The following is a 17,292-nucleotide window of genomic DNA, read 5'->3' as shown; positions in this document are numbered from 1 at the left end:
GAATCTGCTTGTCTAGAGGACGACTTCAGTCACAGCTTTCAATAGCAGAGAGAAAAGGAACTAAATTGAAAAATTAATTATGCAGATTATTATAGAATAGCACACATCTGAATGATGTAGCATAGACTAGAATTTAATTGAAATGCATAAATTGATTGTAAGAACAGAACGTAATGGAATTGAATGGAACAGATTACAATCATATGAAATTGAATCATGCAAATTAGTTTATAGTATAAAGCTGGATATTCTCCATATTTTTTAATTCTGTTACACTAAATGTTAAGCTTGCATGTTTACAGAAGAATATCTGTGTTGTAGAGTTGTTGTGTTACTGGCAGCAGTGATAATGGTAGAGATCTGATGCTACTGGGGGCCCCGTTGGCCTAATGGTTAAAGGATAGGTTCACAGTTTTTCAAGTCTGTCCATGTCACATGTTTTCATACAATAATCATTCCTCCTGTTCATAATGCACTTACAATATAAGTGATGGGGGCCAAAATCCAGTCCTTCTACTGCACAAAGAAGCTAATATTAAGCTTCAGCGTCCTAATGAGTTAAATCAAGTAGATATCTTTCAACGTTACAGTCTTTTTAGTGCCAAAGTCCCTCTTTTTGTTACTATACTTCCACCTGCAGCTCAACAGGGAAACACTGTCCGAGGAAACACAAAGAGGGAATTTGATATTAAAAAGACTGTAAATGTGTCAGACATCCACTTGATATGACTAACTCAGACTGCTGGATCCTCATTATCTTCAGATAAACTTTGAAATACATTTTCACTCAAACCGAGGACTGTGGATTTTGTCCCCTGTCACTTTTAAGTGCATTTTGAGGGGATCTTCTAACAGTCAGTATGAGGAGGAGGAATGATTACAGCGAGCAAAACCTGATTCAGTCTTCATATGGGCTTCTGACTGTTGTTTTAAGAAAAACTGTGAACCTATCCTTTAAGGTACATACCACATAACTGCAATGTCACACCCTTCTCTCTCCCCATGATTCTTGTCTCTCTGCACTGACTGTTAAATCAAGGCAAAAAGCCCCAAAATAAAATCTTTAAAAAAATATATGACACCTATGAACAGCTGTAATTCTGTCACGCGAATTGCCAACTTCATTATACATGATATAAATGTGAGTCAGCGTCAGTTTTAAATTAAAGCCGTCTTGTCTCTCTTCAGTGTTTTATACTGGAGTGTTTAACAGCTTAAAACATATCTGAGTCTTATGTGACTCAGCTCTTAACCAGCTGAAACAAACCTTTCATTAGTAACTTCACAATTCTTTATTTCCCCCCCCCCCCCCCCCCCAAAAAAAAAAAAAAATCTGGTATTTTTTATTGAATACACAGTCTTTTTGTAAGCCAATTTCACAGATCAGTCATCAATCTGTCATCTATAATTAAGTAGAATATTCAGTTCACAGGAGAGTTTCTATTGTTCACTCTTGTAATCACTTTGTAGCTGATTGAAGTGGCTACAGACACTATTACAGCATCTATTATTCAGTCCTGATGTTCAGGATCAACACAGCAGTGAACTAACCATCTGTCAGCCTCAAACACCTGGTTCACTCGTACGACTAGATCCTGTTACACACACACACACACATGCACGCGTACACCTGGTTTGTTAAGTGATGTCAATCTTGCAAAACACTTCCACCATTACTAGCAATCTGCTTCTCCGTATTGCAGTTAAAATAAATACTGTGTCTTATGTATCCAGTTCACACTAACTGGGTATTTTTAAGTGGGATTGTGTGTGTGTGTGTGTGTGTGTGTGTGTGTGTGTGTGTGTGTGTGTGTGTTAAGCTCATAAATTGACCTCTTTGTTCTTAACTCAGGCACACTGTGAGAAGCAGTCACTGGACCCACATTAAGTAGATTTAGGCCACCTATCTGGGTCTGTTACACATCAGGATCAGCATTTGTAGAACTACAGAAACAAAGAACAGCTCAGTGGATTCCTCGCTCTGCTTTGTGATCGCTGAGAAACAATTAATCAAGCAAATTAGTCGACTGGCGGGAAATGAATCAGCAAGAATTTCGATAATTGATTATTTGAGGGCAAAAGAGGTAAACGTGATCTGAATCCAACTTCTCAGATGTGAGTATTTACTGTATATCTCTCAGTTTGATTTTATTGTGAGGTGAAGATCTCTGGGCTTTGGACTGGCTTTTGGTTCTGATGATGTGCTGACATTTTTATAGAATTGATGGATTATTATTGATGAAAATAATAATTACTCACAACCCTGTCTTATTTTACATCTTCATTTCTTTGATAAAATGAAGAGTTTGCAAATTTTAGGAAGTTTAACAAACATCTGATTATCTTGATGAGATGAGAATAAAAATTAGAGCTTAAAGTTAGTTCAGGAATACATTAGTTATAAACTTATATTACAGATTGACTGTTGGTCCTGGATGTGTCCTGTAAGCCAAACTGAGGAGTGTGACTTATTGACTGATGGACTGTTTGCTGACGGCTGTGTGGCTTAATGTAGGTATTTGGTTAAGTGGAGCAGTGGATGTAGAGCTGTTGTATAACTTTCATTATTAAATCACACCGCTGTTGTTGTGGAGGTGTTTAAAGGGACAGCTTGACGAAAAACAACCTAAATCCTTTTTACTGCGTGGGGGAAATGTTAATACCTCATATAAATGGTTCTCTATGTGACAGAAATCAATTATGTGATGTTTTATTATCCAGAGGAGGAAGGAGCATGGAGGTAAAACATCAGACAGCTACGGATATGGGATGATAGACGAGCGTAAACAAATACATCATATAGGTCAGATACTTGTGTGTGTGTGTGTATAAACCGTCCGTTCACCTGAGGAGACACGTGTCTGATTGTGTGATTATATCAGATTTAGGTCAGTTTCTGTGAGAATCTCTCTCTTCTAGGTTAGTTTAAACAGGCCACAGGAATAAAATTAGGACTACAGTGCAACACACAGTCCTGCTGAGTCTAGATTTTCTAAAAATACCTCGTAAACCGATTCAAACTTTCTTCTTCTCTCCCCTCCCTCTAGGTGAAGATAGTGTGGTGGCCCGCAGTCCTCCCATCTTTCTCCTCTCTCCTCTCTCCTCTCCTCTGTGTCTCTGTGATGCCGGGCTGTGGGTGAGTGTATGCCCGCGACCAGACTGAAGCTGGGGAAGCTAAAGGTGGTGCGGCGGCAGCTGCTGCAAAGGTACAAAACAACACGTATCACCACCATCAGCTGTCAGTAATGATGGTTACATCTCTATGTAAAGAAGAGTTTACATTGTACTCACACACAGTCTGATTGATGCATAATAATGAATGGATGTAATGTGTAGGGCTGCAACCAATGAATACTTTCATTACAGTTTAATCTGCCAGTTATTTTCTAGATTAATCGTTTTATCTGTAAAATGTCAGAAAATAGTGAAAATGCCTGTTATAATTTCCCAGAGTCAAAGGTCTTTAAATGTCTTATGTTGTCTAAATAAAAGTTTACTCTCATGTATGACAAAGAAAAGCATTAAATCATCTCATTTGAGAAGCTAAATGCAGCAAATTTTGGCATATTTGCTTAAAAAATTAGATCAAAATAGTTGAATAGCCGATAAATTTTCTGTTAATTAATTAATCGACAAATTGTTACAGCTTTAGCAATGTGTGGAATAACCATCCATCACACAAATATTACAAAATAAAATCCCAAGAAAAAAAACAAATAGAAGAAAGTTATTTTATACTTCCCACTTGTGTTGTTTTGAGATCTTCTTCCACCAACCTAATAGATAGGGCTGAATATAATTAATTTGTGGAAAACTATAAAATATATGTATATATATGTACAAACAAAAACTCAGCAGCAATTTCTCTTCTCAGAAACAGTTAGTTAGTCAGGATGACCTTCAAACTTTACTGTGTACTATTTTCATGGAGAATTACGGCAGCCTGCTGTCTGTCACACAGCTTCTTTCTGGATAGAGACAGCCTGAACGAATCATTCAAGAGGGGCATCTTCGTATTTTTGAGACAAATTGATATGACTACTGTATCTTTCTGAAACACTGTGTTATCATTGGGGTTATGAGTGGCAGCCTAATTAATACTGACAGCCTGTATATGGAAATAATGGTTGAATATGTATCAGACACATTGAAACACCTTGTTTTTCACAAACCATTTCCTTCCAACTACTGAAGGTCCAGATTCAGAACTATCATGTTGATCAGCCTCAAGTTTTTCTATGATAATTAACTGTGAGATTCCCATTCCTAACACTGATGTGACACAGCTCCATCACATCAGCTCACACATCACATCACCCATCAGCTAAGCTGGCAGAATCGATGGTCAGTGTCGGCTAGTTTTGCTTCCCAAGGACGTGCAACAGCGCAGAACGTTCACTATTAAAATATTTTCTTTACTGCCTGTAGAGAAACATTTCAAGCCCAAATTAGTCCCAGTGCTGCCTAAAAATTAGAGGTTGCTACGTGAGTGTTTTGCACATCACAACTTAAAAAGCGTGAGGAGAAGTAAAAGGTTTAATATCAGATTTGTTAGCCTCAGAGTTTATTCTTTACAGGTTGCTAAATTTCAGTTTATTGAGTTTCCAGTGTTACACACAAACAGGCTCCCCCAGAACAAGTCGAGATAATTCTTGTTTATCACAATACTTTCTTTTTAAAATCTTTAAAATGTTGAGATCCAGCTTTAAAAGTCATCATTTAGTCAGTGAGGTCATTTGTTCAGGTAAATGTCTGAACGCTCTACTGAGGTCACTGATGTTCACCTGATTGGTTAATTGTGATTAAAGGTATGAACACCAGCCGTTTGTCTCCTGCCTGGCCGGCCTCTATGGTTGCCAATGGAGACGATACCAAAGAGCCCGGGCGCAGCCTGGAGAGTGCTGCTGCAGCAAGGTACACACACACGCACACACACACGCACACACACACACACACACACACACACACACACACACACACACACACACACACACACAGGGCTTCATCTACTGTATAAGCAGCGTGTTGAGTTTGGTTAGTTTGCTGATCGAGCACAGACTATTGATTTAGTCGGTTTCCCTCCGTCAGGCCTGCTGACTCCAGCAGTCAGTTACTGCTTTTCTCTGGAAAAATATCAGCATATATATACTATGTCAGCTACTATCAAAATATACTGCTTGTATATGCATGCAGTGATATGAGAGACTTCTAATCTATCTGCACAGATTGTGTAACATCAGGTGGGTCGCTATCTTTCCTCCAATTATCACTATAAATCTTGTTGCCACGGGAAGCCGCACAAACTTTTTAAAAATGTAAACACCATAAATACAAGTTCCCTCAGCCTTAACTTTATATCAAAAAGACTTCTGTACGTGTGTGTGTGTGTGTGTGTGTGTGTGTGTGTGTGTGTGTGTGTGTGTGTGTTACAGGTGGAGTGTGGCAGCTTTGGCCTCCTGATCCTCACCTTCTTCCTGAGTTTTGTATTCCTCTATTTTTGGAGTGAAGCTCAGAACGACTACCACGACTTTGACTGGTGGGTCACAGTGAGCACATAAAGCACATTATGTAAAATGTTGGCACACAGTCTATGTTACTCTGAATATTTATTACATGCATGCATAGACGCTCACTCTCCCCTGAAGCATTTGATCTTATCATGATATTTACTTGTATTAATTACACATAATGCATGCATTTCAGAACCATCATTCAAACTTGATTCACACTACATGTGATAGCTGGTGACTGTTTCTCTTGTGGCTCTGCAGGTTTAACTTTGGGACTCTGGGTTTCTGGTTCCCCTGGTCTCTGGTCCTGCTGGTTGTGGCAGCTGCTCTCTTCACGTACATCGCCCTGCTGCTGGTACGCACAATGATATGATTACAGCCTGTCTTGTTTAAGCTCAAAAGTTATTTTAAAAAACTAAAACCTTTTTGTGTGGATGAAAAAAACACTTTGCCCTCCACTCACAGCAACACACTTGACATTTATGTGTCTGTTTTAACCGGAGAGAGATTGACAGTAGTAAAACTTTGTCTGCCTGCACCTGATTGGGTCCAGCTTGATGTTTTTGATTGGAGTGTTACTTCATTGTATATTTCTCTCACTTAACCAGAGTGCTTGAAACAATGCCTTTCATTATTTGCAAGTGCGCATAAGCCCCTCGGCCCTCCCAGCACTTTCTGTGACATTTAAGAGCTTTTCCGCTTGCCTGGAGGTGACAAAACTTACGTAAGACTTTATTATATAATACATTTAAAAAAAAAAAAACGATATAGATCCACAGAAATCCACACCGAAAGAGATTACATTACTCGTAGAAAAAGTCTGAGGCGTACAACAACTTTAACAACATTGTCTGCAGTGCTGACACACGTTTTCTGAAATCTGCTGAGGCAGAAAGACAAGAATTTGGCTGTTTTAGTAAAAAATGTTACTTGTGAGCAACTTCATGTTTTGATATATATATATATATATATCTAAATGTTGTTCAGGTGCTGGCGGTGTGTCTGCTGTCTGAGGGGCAGAGGCTGTACCTTCACTGGAGCCACAAGGTGCACACACACACACACACACACACACACACACACACACACACACACACATACACAGAGGATAAATAAACACAAACACTGACAGGCAACTTGTGTTTTTTGCCTTCCTTTCTTGTAATAAGTCGTCATAAGTTTGTGTTTTCTCTTCCCGCTGTGTTCGAGTCAGACCGGCATCGTGGTGACGCTGGCGTTCTCCGTCACAGCCACCGCCATCCTGTCTGACCTCTGGAGTAAAGAATGGAAGACTCTCCTCCTCTCCTTGCAGGTTAGCAGGGAGCTGCCAACTTTTGACTTCAGCTTAGTGTGAGATTCGCCGCTGCCAGAAGAGATTACTCTGAGCAGCATGCATTGGAATAAATTACAATACATTTGTGTATATTTCTCACTTTCCCGCCGCCGCCGCCGCTGCTGCTGTTGTGCTGTGCTGCTCTGTCTGGTCTGTCTGTGATCATCAGTTATCAATTTGGCAGCTCGAGGTTAGCCAACCCTGACGCACTAGCCAATCACAGGAGAACATTGCTGTACTTCTTTATAATTTGGGAGGGTTATAACCAATGCAGCAGAGCCAGATAGCCATTCTTCTCCTTGTCGAAACATAGCACCCACATTACCCACAATGCAACTTGACTGCCAATTTATCAGATTTCACACAGCTCCCCCCCCCCAGTGCCCCTTAACTAACAGTTAAACTTTGTATCATCAGCATATAAAGAGCCATAATATTGTGCTTTATGTTCTGAGTGAAATACTTGAGACTTCCTTTAACTGTAAGCCGTTCTGTGTTGAACTTTTCCACTTTTTCATCTGCAGGTGACGGCGCCCTTCCTCCATGTGGCTGCAGTCTCACTCATGGCGATTCTCTCCTGGCCAATAGCGTTGCATTTCTTCCGCATGAACAAGAAAGGTAAGCGAGCTGATGAGTGTTTTTGTTAGCTTTGCAGCTAACGTTGAAGCGATGAAGCAGGACTTTGACTCAGTTCTAGATATATCTTATCAAACATTTATAGAGGAAAACTGTGAACTGTGAATATGTTGTGCTCTATGGAAATCATGACATGACAAAACATGGAAGTTGAAGAAGAAGTTGGTAAAAGTCCAGCTGTTCCTGGAAAAAGAGAAAGCTAAACAAAAAGAGAAAGGTAGAATAGGATAGAATTATCTATATATAGTATTATTATCTATAGTTAACTGATATTTCTCTTTGTAAATCCAAATACTGATGAATGTTATAGAGAAAGAGAAAGAGAGAAGAGGAGAAATCTAACGACAACCAACCTGTCCTTGTCACAGCAGCAGTAACTGAGGAGAAGAAAGGGCTGAAGGACCTTGTTGAAATGACATATTGGCTGATTGCTGCCAGACAGTGAAGTGTTTTTGACTCCAGAAGCTTCAGTTGTAGTATAGAGCTGCTCCGCCCGCTGGAATAAAGCAGTACATAAATAAAAACACACCCCTCAGAAACGTGAGTCTCTAGTATATCGTGGATTATACAGCTGTAGACCTCTCCGCGTCCTTCTTAACAGGAAATCAATGCCTCATTTTCCTGCTCACTTTCCCTCTCTTCTATTTTAGTTTCTCCGATGCTTTCTATCGTCTTTCTGTCTCGTGATCGTCAGACCTCTGACCCGCCCTTCTGGCTGCTGTCTGTCTGTTTCTTTTCACTCGTCTCTCGGGTCACACTTTCTGTCTTGCTTTTGTGCCTGACAGCCTTTTTTTCCTCTCTCCGCTGAGTGGATTTGACCTCTTTGTCTCTCTGCCTCTCTCCTCTTTCTTTGGTCTCCATGGGTACTGTCCCTGGTTGCCATGGTGATTCAGCGGGTAGAGTGATGCTGAGTCATGTCGGGGGGTCTCTCCTGGCAGGAGATAAGGGAGAGAGAGAGAGAGAGATTTGCCAAAGCACAGGATCTAATATAACTCTCCCCTGTTGTATCGAGATGAACACCAACGTAGTAGCTTGGATGTAAAATGGAAGGTTAAGGGTTAGTTTTTTAGTTTATTAAATATGAGCACTCATGAGTGTTTGGGTTGGGAGTGTAAAGGGTTGCCGGGTTAAGCTGGAAACAGGAGATTATTAAATATAGAGGACAACACACTGAATGACAGGGAGGAGATTTGCCTCAAATTCAGCCAGAAGAAACATTTAAACATGTGACTGCACCAAGAAAAATGACATTTCAGGTTAAGACACAACAATCACACCTTTTAACATTCAGATTCCAACAGGACTGGTGTTTTTTTCATGTTATCAGCTTTGTAACAGTTGGCCAATGGTTTCTGGCAGCTTTTTTAATCAATCGGGAGCCGACACGCCGACTGCCCGTATGTCTGAGTCATGCTGGGACTCTCTCAATGAAACGTATTATGGAGCCTGGCAAAAAGCACCTGTTGACATTTCCAACCCAGCAGGACGTCTTACTTCCCCTTTTTTCACTTTCTGTTAATGCTGTGGTGATCTAGAGAAGTAGTGGACTATATGTTGATTAACGGTCTAATCCTCAGGATTTCAGTCCTGTTTGATTTGGTGTGACGTAAACCCAGCAACCCGTGATTACTGTAACAGTCTGGTTTAATACGAGAGGTTTAATACTGCCTCTTTGTCAGAAATACAACAGAATAACAACCAGTGTAGTTGTTTACAGTGCAGCCAGACAAAGTCACGTTTTAATAAAGAAGTCGGTCAATAATTGGCCTTTTTTTTAATCATGCCAGGACACAAGCAGACACTTTAAAATTGATTACCTTACTGAGGAGTTAAAGAAGTGCAGCTGACTCCCTGTGATATTTAAAGCTGATCTGCTGTTACAAAAATGCCAAAAAATGACTGTGTCTTATTTTGTAGATGCATTTATTTTTCAACAACTGCTGTTACATCAAAACTCTGCGGCAAATACATTGTGTTTCCTGTGACTGCTTCACAATAAAAGCCACTATGTTTCACCGATTGAACACTTTTAATGTGAAGCCTGCAGCAGTAGGAAGTGTTGAGTTTGCATTAGCAGTGAGTTAATACAGCTGTGATCCAGCTGTATGGAGGTGGACGGTGAACTGTGAGGCTGATGTCAATGAGATAAAAGTACAAACAATAAGGGCATTGTTTGTAAATATATATATGTATCATCTGAAGGCAACAGTTAAAACCGCTATATAGAGAGACCATAAATAGTATCAAAAATAGGTTTAATTTCACAAATATATCACATATTACACATGTAACATTTTTCACAGTGTCAGTGATTTATTGTATTACAGTAATTTTCTATCCCAATAATCAGCCATTAGCCAATTTTACTCTGTCAGCGAGTGTTTCTGGATGATCCATCAAAAGCATACACTGTACATCGACACTTGTGTTAGTTATGTAATTAAACTAATTAGAAAAGATCTTTTTACTTTGGTCCAAGTTCTGGATTTGAAGAGGAAAACATTTAAATCTGATTAAGCTGCTCAGTGTTGTCTTTAAACTGTACATTGAGTAAATTTCTGCATCATTTTACAATAAAACAAACTTGTAGATCGTCTATTTTGTGATATATTTTAACATGTATTATGGAAGTACTTTCATTTTTTCATCCAGTTTTATTTTTGAACAATTATCTAGATAATACCAATCATTTCTGTCATGAAAAAAAAAAAAAAATGATGCAGTTTTCACAGTCCTAGTTCAGTCTGCCTGTTGCCCGTACGGCTGCTGTTCAGCAACATGTTGATCCTATCAGGAAAGATTTACTGGATATTATCCAGATTACATTCCGATTTCTACACCAGCCCGACTCAGTCTCCCTTAATATAGCAGCATTTATAGGCTCAGAGATGTATAATGTGTGCACAGTGAAGTTAAGTCTACTGCAGTTGCACTTTTCCGTGTGTGTGTGTGTGTGTGTGTGTGTGCAGAGTTCATTTAAAACATTGATGTGATGCATCAGTGCAGCTCTGCCAGCGAGAACAAGTCCATGTTGAACCGGATGCAACAGAAATGACACTGTACACAATATTGTAATTTCTAATAATACTATAATTAGTTTAGTGAGGAGTCCTTTTTAAATCAACGAGTATCTTTGTATGGTTGTGTGTTCTTCAGCGCGTCAGGTGGCCATCCTGGGTCTCTACCTGTCCATGCTGTTCAGTCTCTACCTGGTCCCTCTGGGAATGTACTCGCCCTGCATTAAAGAGGCGGGAACGCTGGGACCTGCGCCGACACTCATCGGACACAGAGGAGCACCGATGGTAAGACCGGACCAGACCAGCATTTATATTGGTTATGATCATATTTTATGGACATGTTGTGTATGTGTGCTGTTGTATTGTTTGACCTTTGTGTGTGTGTGTGTGTGTGTGTGTGTGTGTGTGTGTGTGTGTGTGTGTGTAGCTCGCTCCAGAGAATACTGTGATGTCGTTTGAGAAAGCAGTGGAAGCTGGAGGAGAAGGACTGGAGACTGATGTCACCATCAGGTACGTCACACCGCACTCGTCTGCACCCATCATGTATTCTCATAATACTAAAAAATTAATCAATGATAATAAATAAATATACATATGTTTTATATCTTTAATCTGTCTTTCTGGATCAGTCTTGTATCTGTTGTTGCAGCTTATTTTATTCGTCCTCCAGCTGCAGAGCTGGAGAAGCAATTTAAAACTGCTATTTCTGGTTTCCATATATTATATAAATATTTCCACATATTTCTTGTGCCTTGTGGGAGCTGAAAGGAGGAAAAAATGAATACTGAACACCTCTGCTAAATTAAAGGTGGAGTTTTTGGTTCACTACTGATGCTACCAGAAATATTTTGCTTATGGACGGTTGGTGACCGCTAGCTGACGTAAACATGGATGTTAAAAACGCAGGTTCCAAAATGTGTTGAATGAAAGCAAAGATAACAAGAACACTCCACGGGGTCCTGCATAACACAGCAGACCTGACAGATGAAGATGGACACTTCTGATGGCAGGAAAAAGGTCTGACAAGCACAGCCAAGCTCAGACTAAAGATTTTTAAAACTCTTACATTGTTAAAGGACCAAAAAAACTTTGACCTTCATCAGGAAATGTTCATACAGACAAAGGGCTCCAGTGTCATATATATGTAAATGTAAATGAACCAGTCACAGGGCATCAGTAGCACCTCCCAGTATCCATGAAAATAGAATTCAATGAGCTCCTGTGAAGGTAAATAAACCCAGTATCATGTGGAAACATTACATAGTTTGTTTACAAACAAGCAAAGAAAGTACATCAATACATATTTTTCAAAAAAAAATGTTTTCATGCCCACAGTTGAATCAAATAAATACAAATATAACAGAAAAATACAAACATCAAAAGGTTCAGATCAGCTCATATCCCATGATAGCAATCTATATTTTATAAGGATGGATAAACATCCTACAATAAAAACCTTGTTTATTACAGAAATGTACTGGGGCTACTAAGAAGATAAGTGTCAATATTAGTATAAAAAACACCCAAAAATCCTTTTACAGTGAATTTCCTCGAATTAACGACTGCCTGACTTACTGAGCACATTTTTAAAAGTGTGCATTAGCAATGAGACGTGATTATCTTTGTGTGAAATGATGAAATCATCATCAGTGTTTAGCAACAGGAGAGATCAACACATGTTTTTCTTGCGGCTAAAATTATCCGCAGAGCAGTTGGTCAACAGTGAACTCATGCTGAGTCTGTGGCTCGGTGCTAATTGTGCAGAGCAGAGGTTAGCGTGCTACACTCAGCACTAAGGTGATTACTGCCATGCTAATCCAGTTAGCCGTTAGCCTTTTCCATTAGCCCACGCCTGGTGGGTGACACACAGTTGGATCTGAAAACAGGGGGATTAGCAGCACGACATGAGTCACCATTAGTGGGTTAGTTTAATCCCGTACTGCTGGTGACCCCGGTGAGTCTGGTAATGTAAGAATGAGAGTGTGTGTGTGTGTGTGTGGTGTCTGCATGAATGACTATGCCTACTTGGCAGTTCCTGTGTAATTAAACTGTCAAAGGTTTGTTTGTGTGAGGAAATCTATTAGAGTGTGTGTGTGTGTGTTTATGGGAATGTACATACTGTAAGTGATATCATGTGTAATTAATTGAGATAACAAGCTGACTTGTGCGTGTGTTTATAAATTATGCTTATTGGTGACTTCCCTCATTTCCTCTCCTCTGCTTTCCTTGTTTTATTTATTTTCCTTTCACTCCACTCCTTTATCATTGTTCCCTTTTCACCCTTCATCTTTCATTTTTGTGTCCTACACTTTCTCTCCCTTTATGTACTTTATCACACATTTAATATATTCTCTGCTGTTGTTCTGTCTCTTTCTCTCCGTAGTTATGATGGAGTTCCCTTCCTGATGCATGACTCCACTCTGAGGAGAACCACTAACGTCGCCGAGGTTTTCCCGAACCGAACGAACCTCGACGCCTCCATGTTCACCTGGGCCGAGCTACAGCAGCTGAATGCTGGAGACTGGTTCTTAATGGTGGGGGTAACACACACACACACACACACACACACACACACACACAGAAACAATATATCCAGATATGCTTTGGTTTGTTGATAAAATGCAAACGTGAACACTGTGATGATATGTTTGAAAATAACTTGATGTCACCCAAAGTGATTGACACTAATCACTGTTTGTTAATAGTAATAAATGGTGGACATATGGGATCCCTCTAAGTGGAAAAAAACCCCAATAAATACTTAAAATGAATTTCTTTGCATACAAGGTTTTTAAAAATTGGGCATTAGCTTGATTTTTATAGTGTTTTTTACATTTTGGATTATCAAAACACACCAATAAATTCTCAGTTCGTTTGGAAAAAAGAACTAAAATAATGAAGCCAAACTGTTCAATATTGATTTGTTTGTTTGTTTTCTGTTTCTGTGAATTCTCAAAATGACTAAGCGTCTTTCTTCCTCCACATCCTTCTGTTACACACACACACACACACACACACACTACTCTCTCACAGAGGGATCCGTTCGGTACTGTGTCGTCCCTGTCTGAGGCGGACCGCTCCCATGCCCAGAACCAGTCTGTTCCCTCGCTGGCCCAGTTCCTGGAGGTAGCCGCTCGTAGCGGCAGACTAGTGCTGTTTGACCTGCACAGGCCACCGTACGGACATCCCTACAGTCAGTCGTACATCAACACCACTCTGCAGGTGGTGCAGGCACACATCAACTCATCTCAGGTAAATGTGCTGCATCGACATAAATAAAAGAAAAACTGTTCCAATGAAGCTCCAGTGAATCACTCTGGCTAACTTATATAACGTGGACTTAACACTGTGTGTGTTTCTGTATGTGTGTGTGTGTGTGTGTGCAGGTGCTGTGGCTGCCGTCTGAGGACAGAGACTTAGTCCAGGCTCTGGACCCGGAGCTGCAGCAGACCTCTGGAGAAAAGGCTTCTATTCAGGAACTGACAGACAACCACATCTCCAGACTGAACCTGCACTACAGCTCCATGTCACAACAACAGATCAGGTAAAACACACACGAGCAGTTTTAACCAGAAAACACATACTTTACATTCTCAGTAGACATAGACTATGATCCGATGCGAAGACACAAACACTGACTGGCAGAATTCAAGACAGCCAAGGAACCAGCTCTGATCTGGGGAAGACTGGTTTCCAGTATTATGCATCAAACTGAAGTTAGGGACACTCTGACGGGCTTTAAAGGCCCACTTGCTGATATTTTCAATAATATGCAGTGTTTCCCCTTGGTTGACTGCTATGGAGGTTAGGGCATATGAAAAACTCAAGACAGAGACTGCTGGTCCACCTTAAAAGTCAGTCCACCTTAAGTTAGCCTGGTCAACTTAAGCTAACACGTTGTTGGTAACTTCAGGGCTAACTGACATACAGTCTGTACTCTACATTTACTGCCAGACTGACAACTTACGGCTAAACTTTTCCTCTGCTCCGCTCATGTTCACATCACGTTTCTGCCGCTCGCACAACTACACACACACATTTACACATGCACACACACACACGCACTGCCTTATTCCTTAACGGAGCTACGCTACTCTTGTACCTTTCATGTAGATGTCCTTTGAAGAACGAAGAGAGGGAGGATGACTAAACAAAATCCACAGTAACGTAGGGTGTTATTGTGCTCACACAGAGTGCAAGTGAAAATCATTAGTAGCTCGTTGATATTAATGATCGTCTGAAATTTTAGCAGCGGCGCTCATAATTTTGCAGTGACGGTGCGCCGCTGCTGAATGAATACAGGGGAAACACTGTATTCATTAGTGTGTATGTGAGATGACTGCTTTGTGTAACTGAACTGGCTCGTTGTTGATGATGTTTATACTGAATAGTAACAAAGATCTTGATGTGTGAATAGATGAAGGTTATTTACAAACAACTGTTCAGAAATACAGAACTGTGCAAAAGTTTTAGATTCTTATCCATTATGCAGCACCATCAGGGAGGCGTCTGATTGGTCCTAAATTTATTCATGACATGACAATGACCCCGAGCATACAGCTAGAGTCATGAAGAACTATTTTCAGCAACAAGAAGAATGATGAGTCCTGCAGCAGATGGTATGGTCTGGCCCCCACAGAGACCTGATCTCAACATCATGGAGTCAATCTGGGATTACATGAAGAAGCACCTGGGACGGCCTAAATAATAAATCCACAGAAGAACATTCTTCCTGCAAGTTACCATGAAAAACTGTGTTAAAGTGAACCGAGGAGAACTGCTGCTGTTTTTAAAGACAAAGCTGCTCATTTAGGTTTCTGCTGTTTACTCAACTTTGTAAGAAGTTAATTGATAAATTAAAACAATTTATAGCAATATTTTTGTAAGCACTTTACTTTTAGTGCCTAAAACTTTTGCACAGTACTTTACTTCTCGGGTGTCATTAGGTTAGTTTTTTTGAGGGGGCAGAGTTTCACAATGCGTATGTTAATGTTTTAGGGCTGCCCTCAGTCGATTGAGATTGTTTAACTGGAGCGGTCGTAATCAATAAACCCGTCCTGTTGAAGACGAGAAGTTATTATTTCAGAGGACAATGCCCTGAATTCATTTAAAATTTTCAGGCCTGCTGTTTTTATTTTCATCTAAAAATTATTCCAATCTTAACCCATAAGAACCCCATGGAGACTCAGGTGTCACCATGACATCACTTCCAAAATGGCGGCGGTGTGCCTGGTCAGCAAAAGTGACAGAACTAGCTAATTTTAAAAAGCTTGTTTTTTTGTTACTAAAGGAAGGTTTCAACCTATTTAACAATTCTGATGCTTTAATAAGACGTCCTGTATTATATTTAACCTGTTCTGACCACATTTCTTCAACAAATTGATATAAAACAAGTTATGACATATATGTTACATTACAGATCTTTGACACTGAAGGTAGAATTTCAAAATAAAATTCAGAAATGTGTTCCTTGTGGTCCATTTGGTCTGTTTTATATTCCCCATAATTCTCCTTTAAATGGGTTCTTATGAGTTAAATAATTTCATTTGTTAGTTTATTCTTGTTTAGATTTATTCATCAGTTTTGATGTTAAAAGAGAAATAAAGAAGTATCGTGTTGAAGAAGAGATGTCAGTTATTTCATCGTGGTCTCCATCCACTTTATTTTAGCACTAATAGTAGGATTTCAGGACAAGTAATTATCGTGATAATACTGTTTACTGTTTATAATGATATTTTTACTTATGATAATCATAGCAGGTAAATTTGATACCAGCACATCCCTACTACTAATGAATAAATGAGTTGAATGGACACTCCTGCTTCCATTAATAGAAACTGAAGGAAGAAATGAGACATTTCTGATGTGCTCTTTATTTTGCACAAGAGAAAAACAATAAATGATAAATCTACATCTACAGAATGCTCATGCTCCAGATTTATTATCTATAATCAAATCATCAGCTGTCTTATTTTATATTTTTCAACATTAAGACTTGTGTAATCGTGCCCATTTAATTATCAAACCCTCCTGTTTTTACTTGTTGAGAGAGACTCTGATACCGTCTATGCTATGTGTTTGTGTGTAGTTATATAACTCAAGGTACAGATGGTCGCCACGTCCTGTTTGTCCTCATGTGTTGCTTGTGAACGACTCCAGATAAGTGACAGGAGGTGAAGGGAGGGGAGGACGAGAGGGAGGCAGAGGGCAGCTGGGTGAGAAGTTCATGGCAGGAGTGTAGAGAGATGAAGATGATGGACAGAAGAGATTCAAGAGCTTTTAGCTTTTATTCAAGAGCCGTGTGTCCATTAACCTATTTTATGCACATTTTGAAATATCACATTAAAAAAGCTTAATGGAAACGTCTACATTTGAAAAAAAAAAGTTTTTACGCTCGCTTGAGGTGGATTTTGGAAATGTCGAAAAAGAGTTTATGCACAGAATGGGTAATGGAAACGCATTTGTCGAATAAATAATGACGTAGCAAACGTTTAACTGACATGACTGATCAGCTGTTTCCGCTCTCGGCGTCTTCCAGCATCTCCAGATCGCATGAAGATGAAGCACGACTGATACTAACTGACATTGTCAAGGCAATATAACTATTTGTTTTGTTTCCAGTTGGCAACCTCTACTTCTTCTACTGTTTACTGGCGGATAATTTAAATCTATACCGCCATATTCTGATGAAACTATGTGTTACATAGCCCAGTTTATTTGCTTCAAACCAGTTGATGGAAACGCACCTAATTTGCATTTTCCTTTTTGCAACATTTCAAAAGTTTGCTTAAAATTA

General features: G+C 39.7%; 1 protein-coding gene across 4 annotated transcripts in view; it reads left to right on the top strand.

The window, feature by feature from the left end:
• gdpd4a (glycerophosphodiester phosphodiesterase domain containing 4a) overlaps positions 1-17,292 on the top strand; it is a 45,660-nt gene that overhangs the window by 17,063 nt on the left and 11,305 nt on the right. For all 4 annotated transcript variants that reach the window (XM_044355235.1, XM_044355238.1, XM_044355239.1 and 1 more), the window contains exons 2-13: positions 3,048-3,206; positions 4,809-4,914; positions 5,433-5,536; positions 5,772-5,865; positions 6,498-6,557; positions 6,724-6,822; positions 7,368-7,461; positions 10,636-10,781; positions 10,924-11,006; positions 12,880-13,030; positions 13,530-13,748; positions 13,883-14,040. In XM_044355235.1, the coding sequence (XP_044211170.1) occupies positions 3,145-3,206; positions 4,809-4,914; positions 5,433-5,536; positions 5,772-5,865; positions 6,498-6,557; positions 6,724-6,822; positions 7,368-7,461; positions 10,636-10,781; positions 10,924-11,006; positions 12,880-13,030; positions 13,530-13,748; positions 13,883-14,040 (1,376 nt within the window). In that variant the 5' untranslated portion in view covers positions 3,048-3,144. The remainder of the gene's footprint in view (positions 1-3,047; positions 3,207-4,808; positions 4,915-5,432; positions 5,537-5,771; positions 5,866-6,497; positions 6,558-6,723; positions 6,823-7,367; positions 7,462-10,635; positions 10,782-10,923; positions 11,007-12,879; positions 13,031-13,529; positions 13,749-13,882; positions 14,041-17,292) is intronic.

This window comes from Thunnus albacares, chromosome 6 (genome assembly GCF_914725855.1).
Source record: "Thunnus albacares chromosome 6, fThuAlb1.1, whole genome shotgun sequence".
Classification (NCBI taxonomy): Eukaryota; Metazoa; Chordata; class Actinopteri; order Scombriformes; family Scombridae; genus Thunnus; species Thunnus albacares.
The sequence above is the reverse complement of the archived record's forward strand: the minus strand, read 5'-3'. Positions and strand labels throughout refer to the sequence as shown.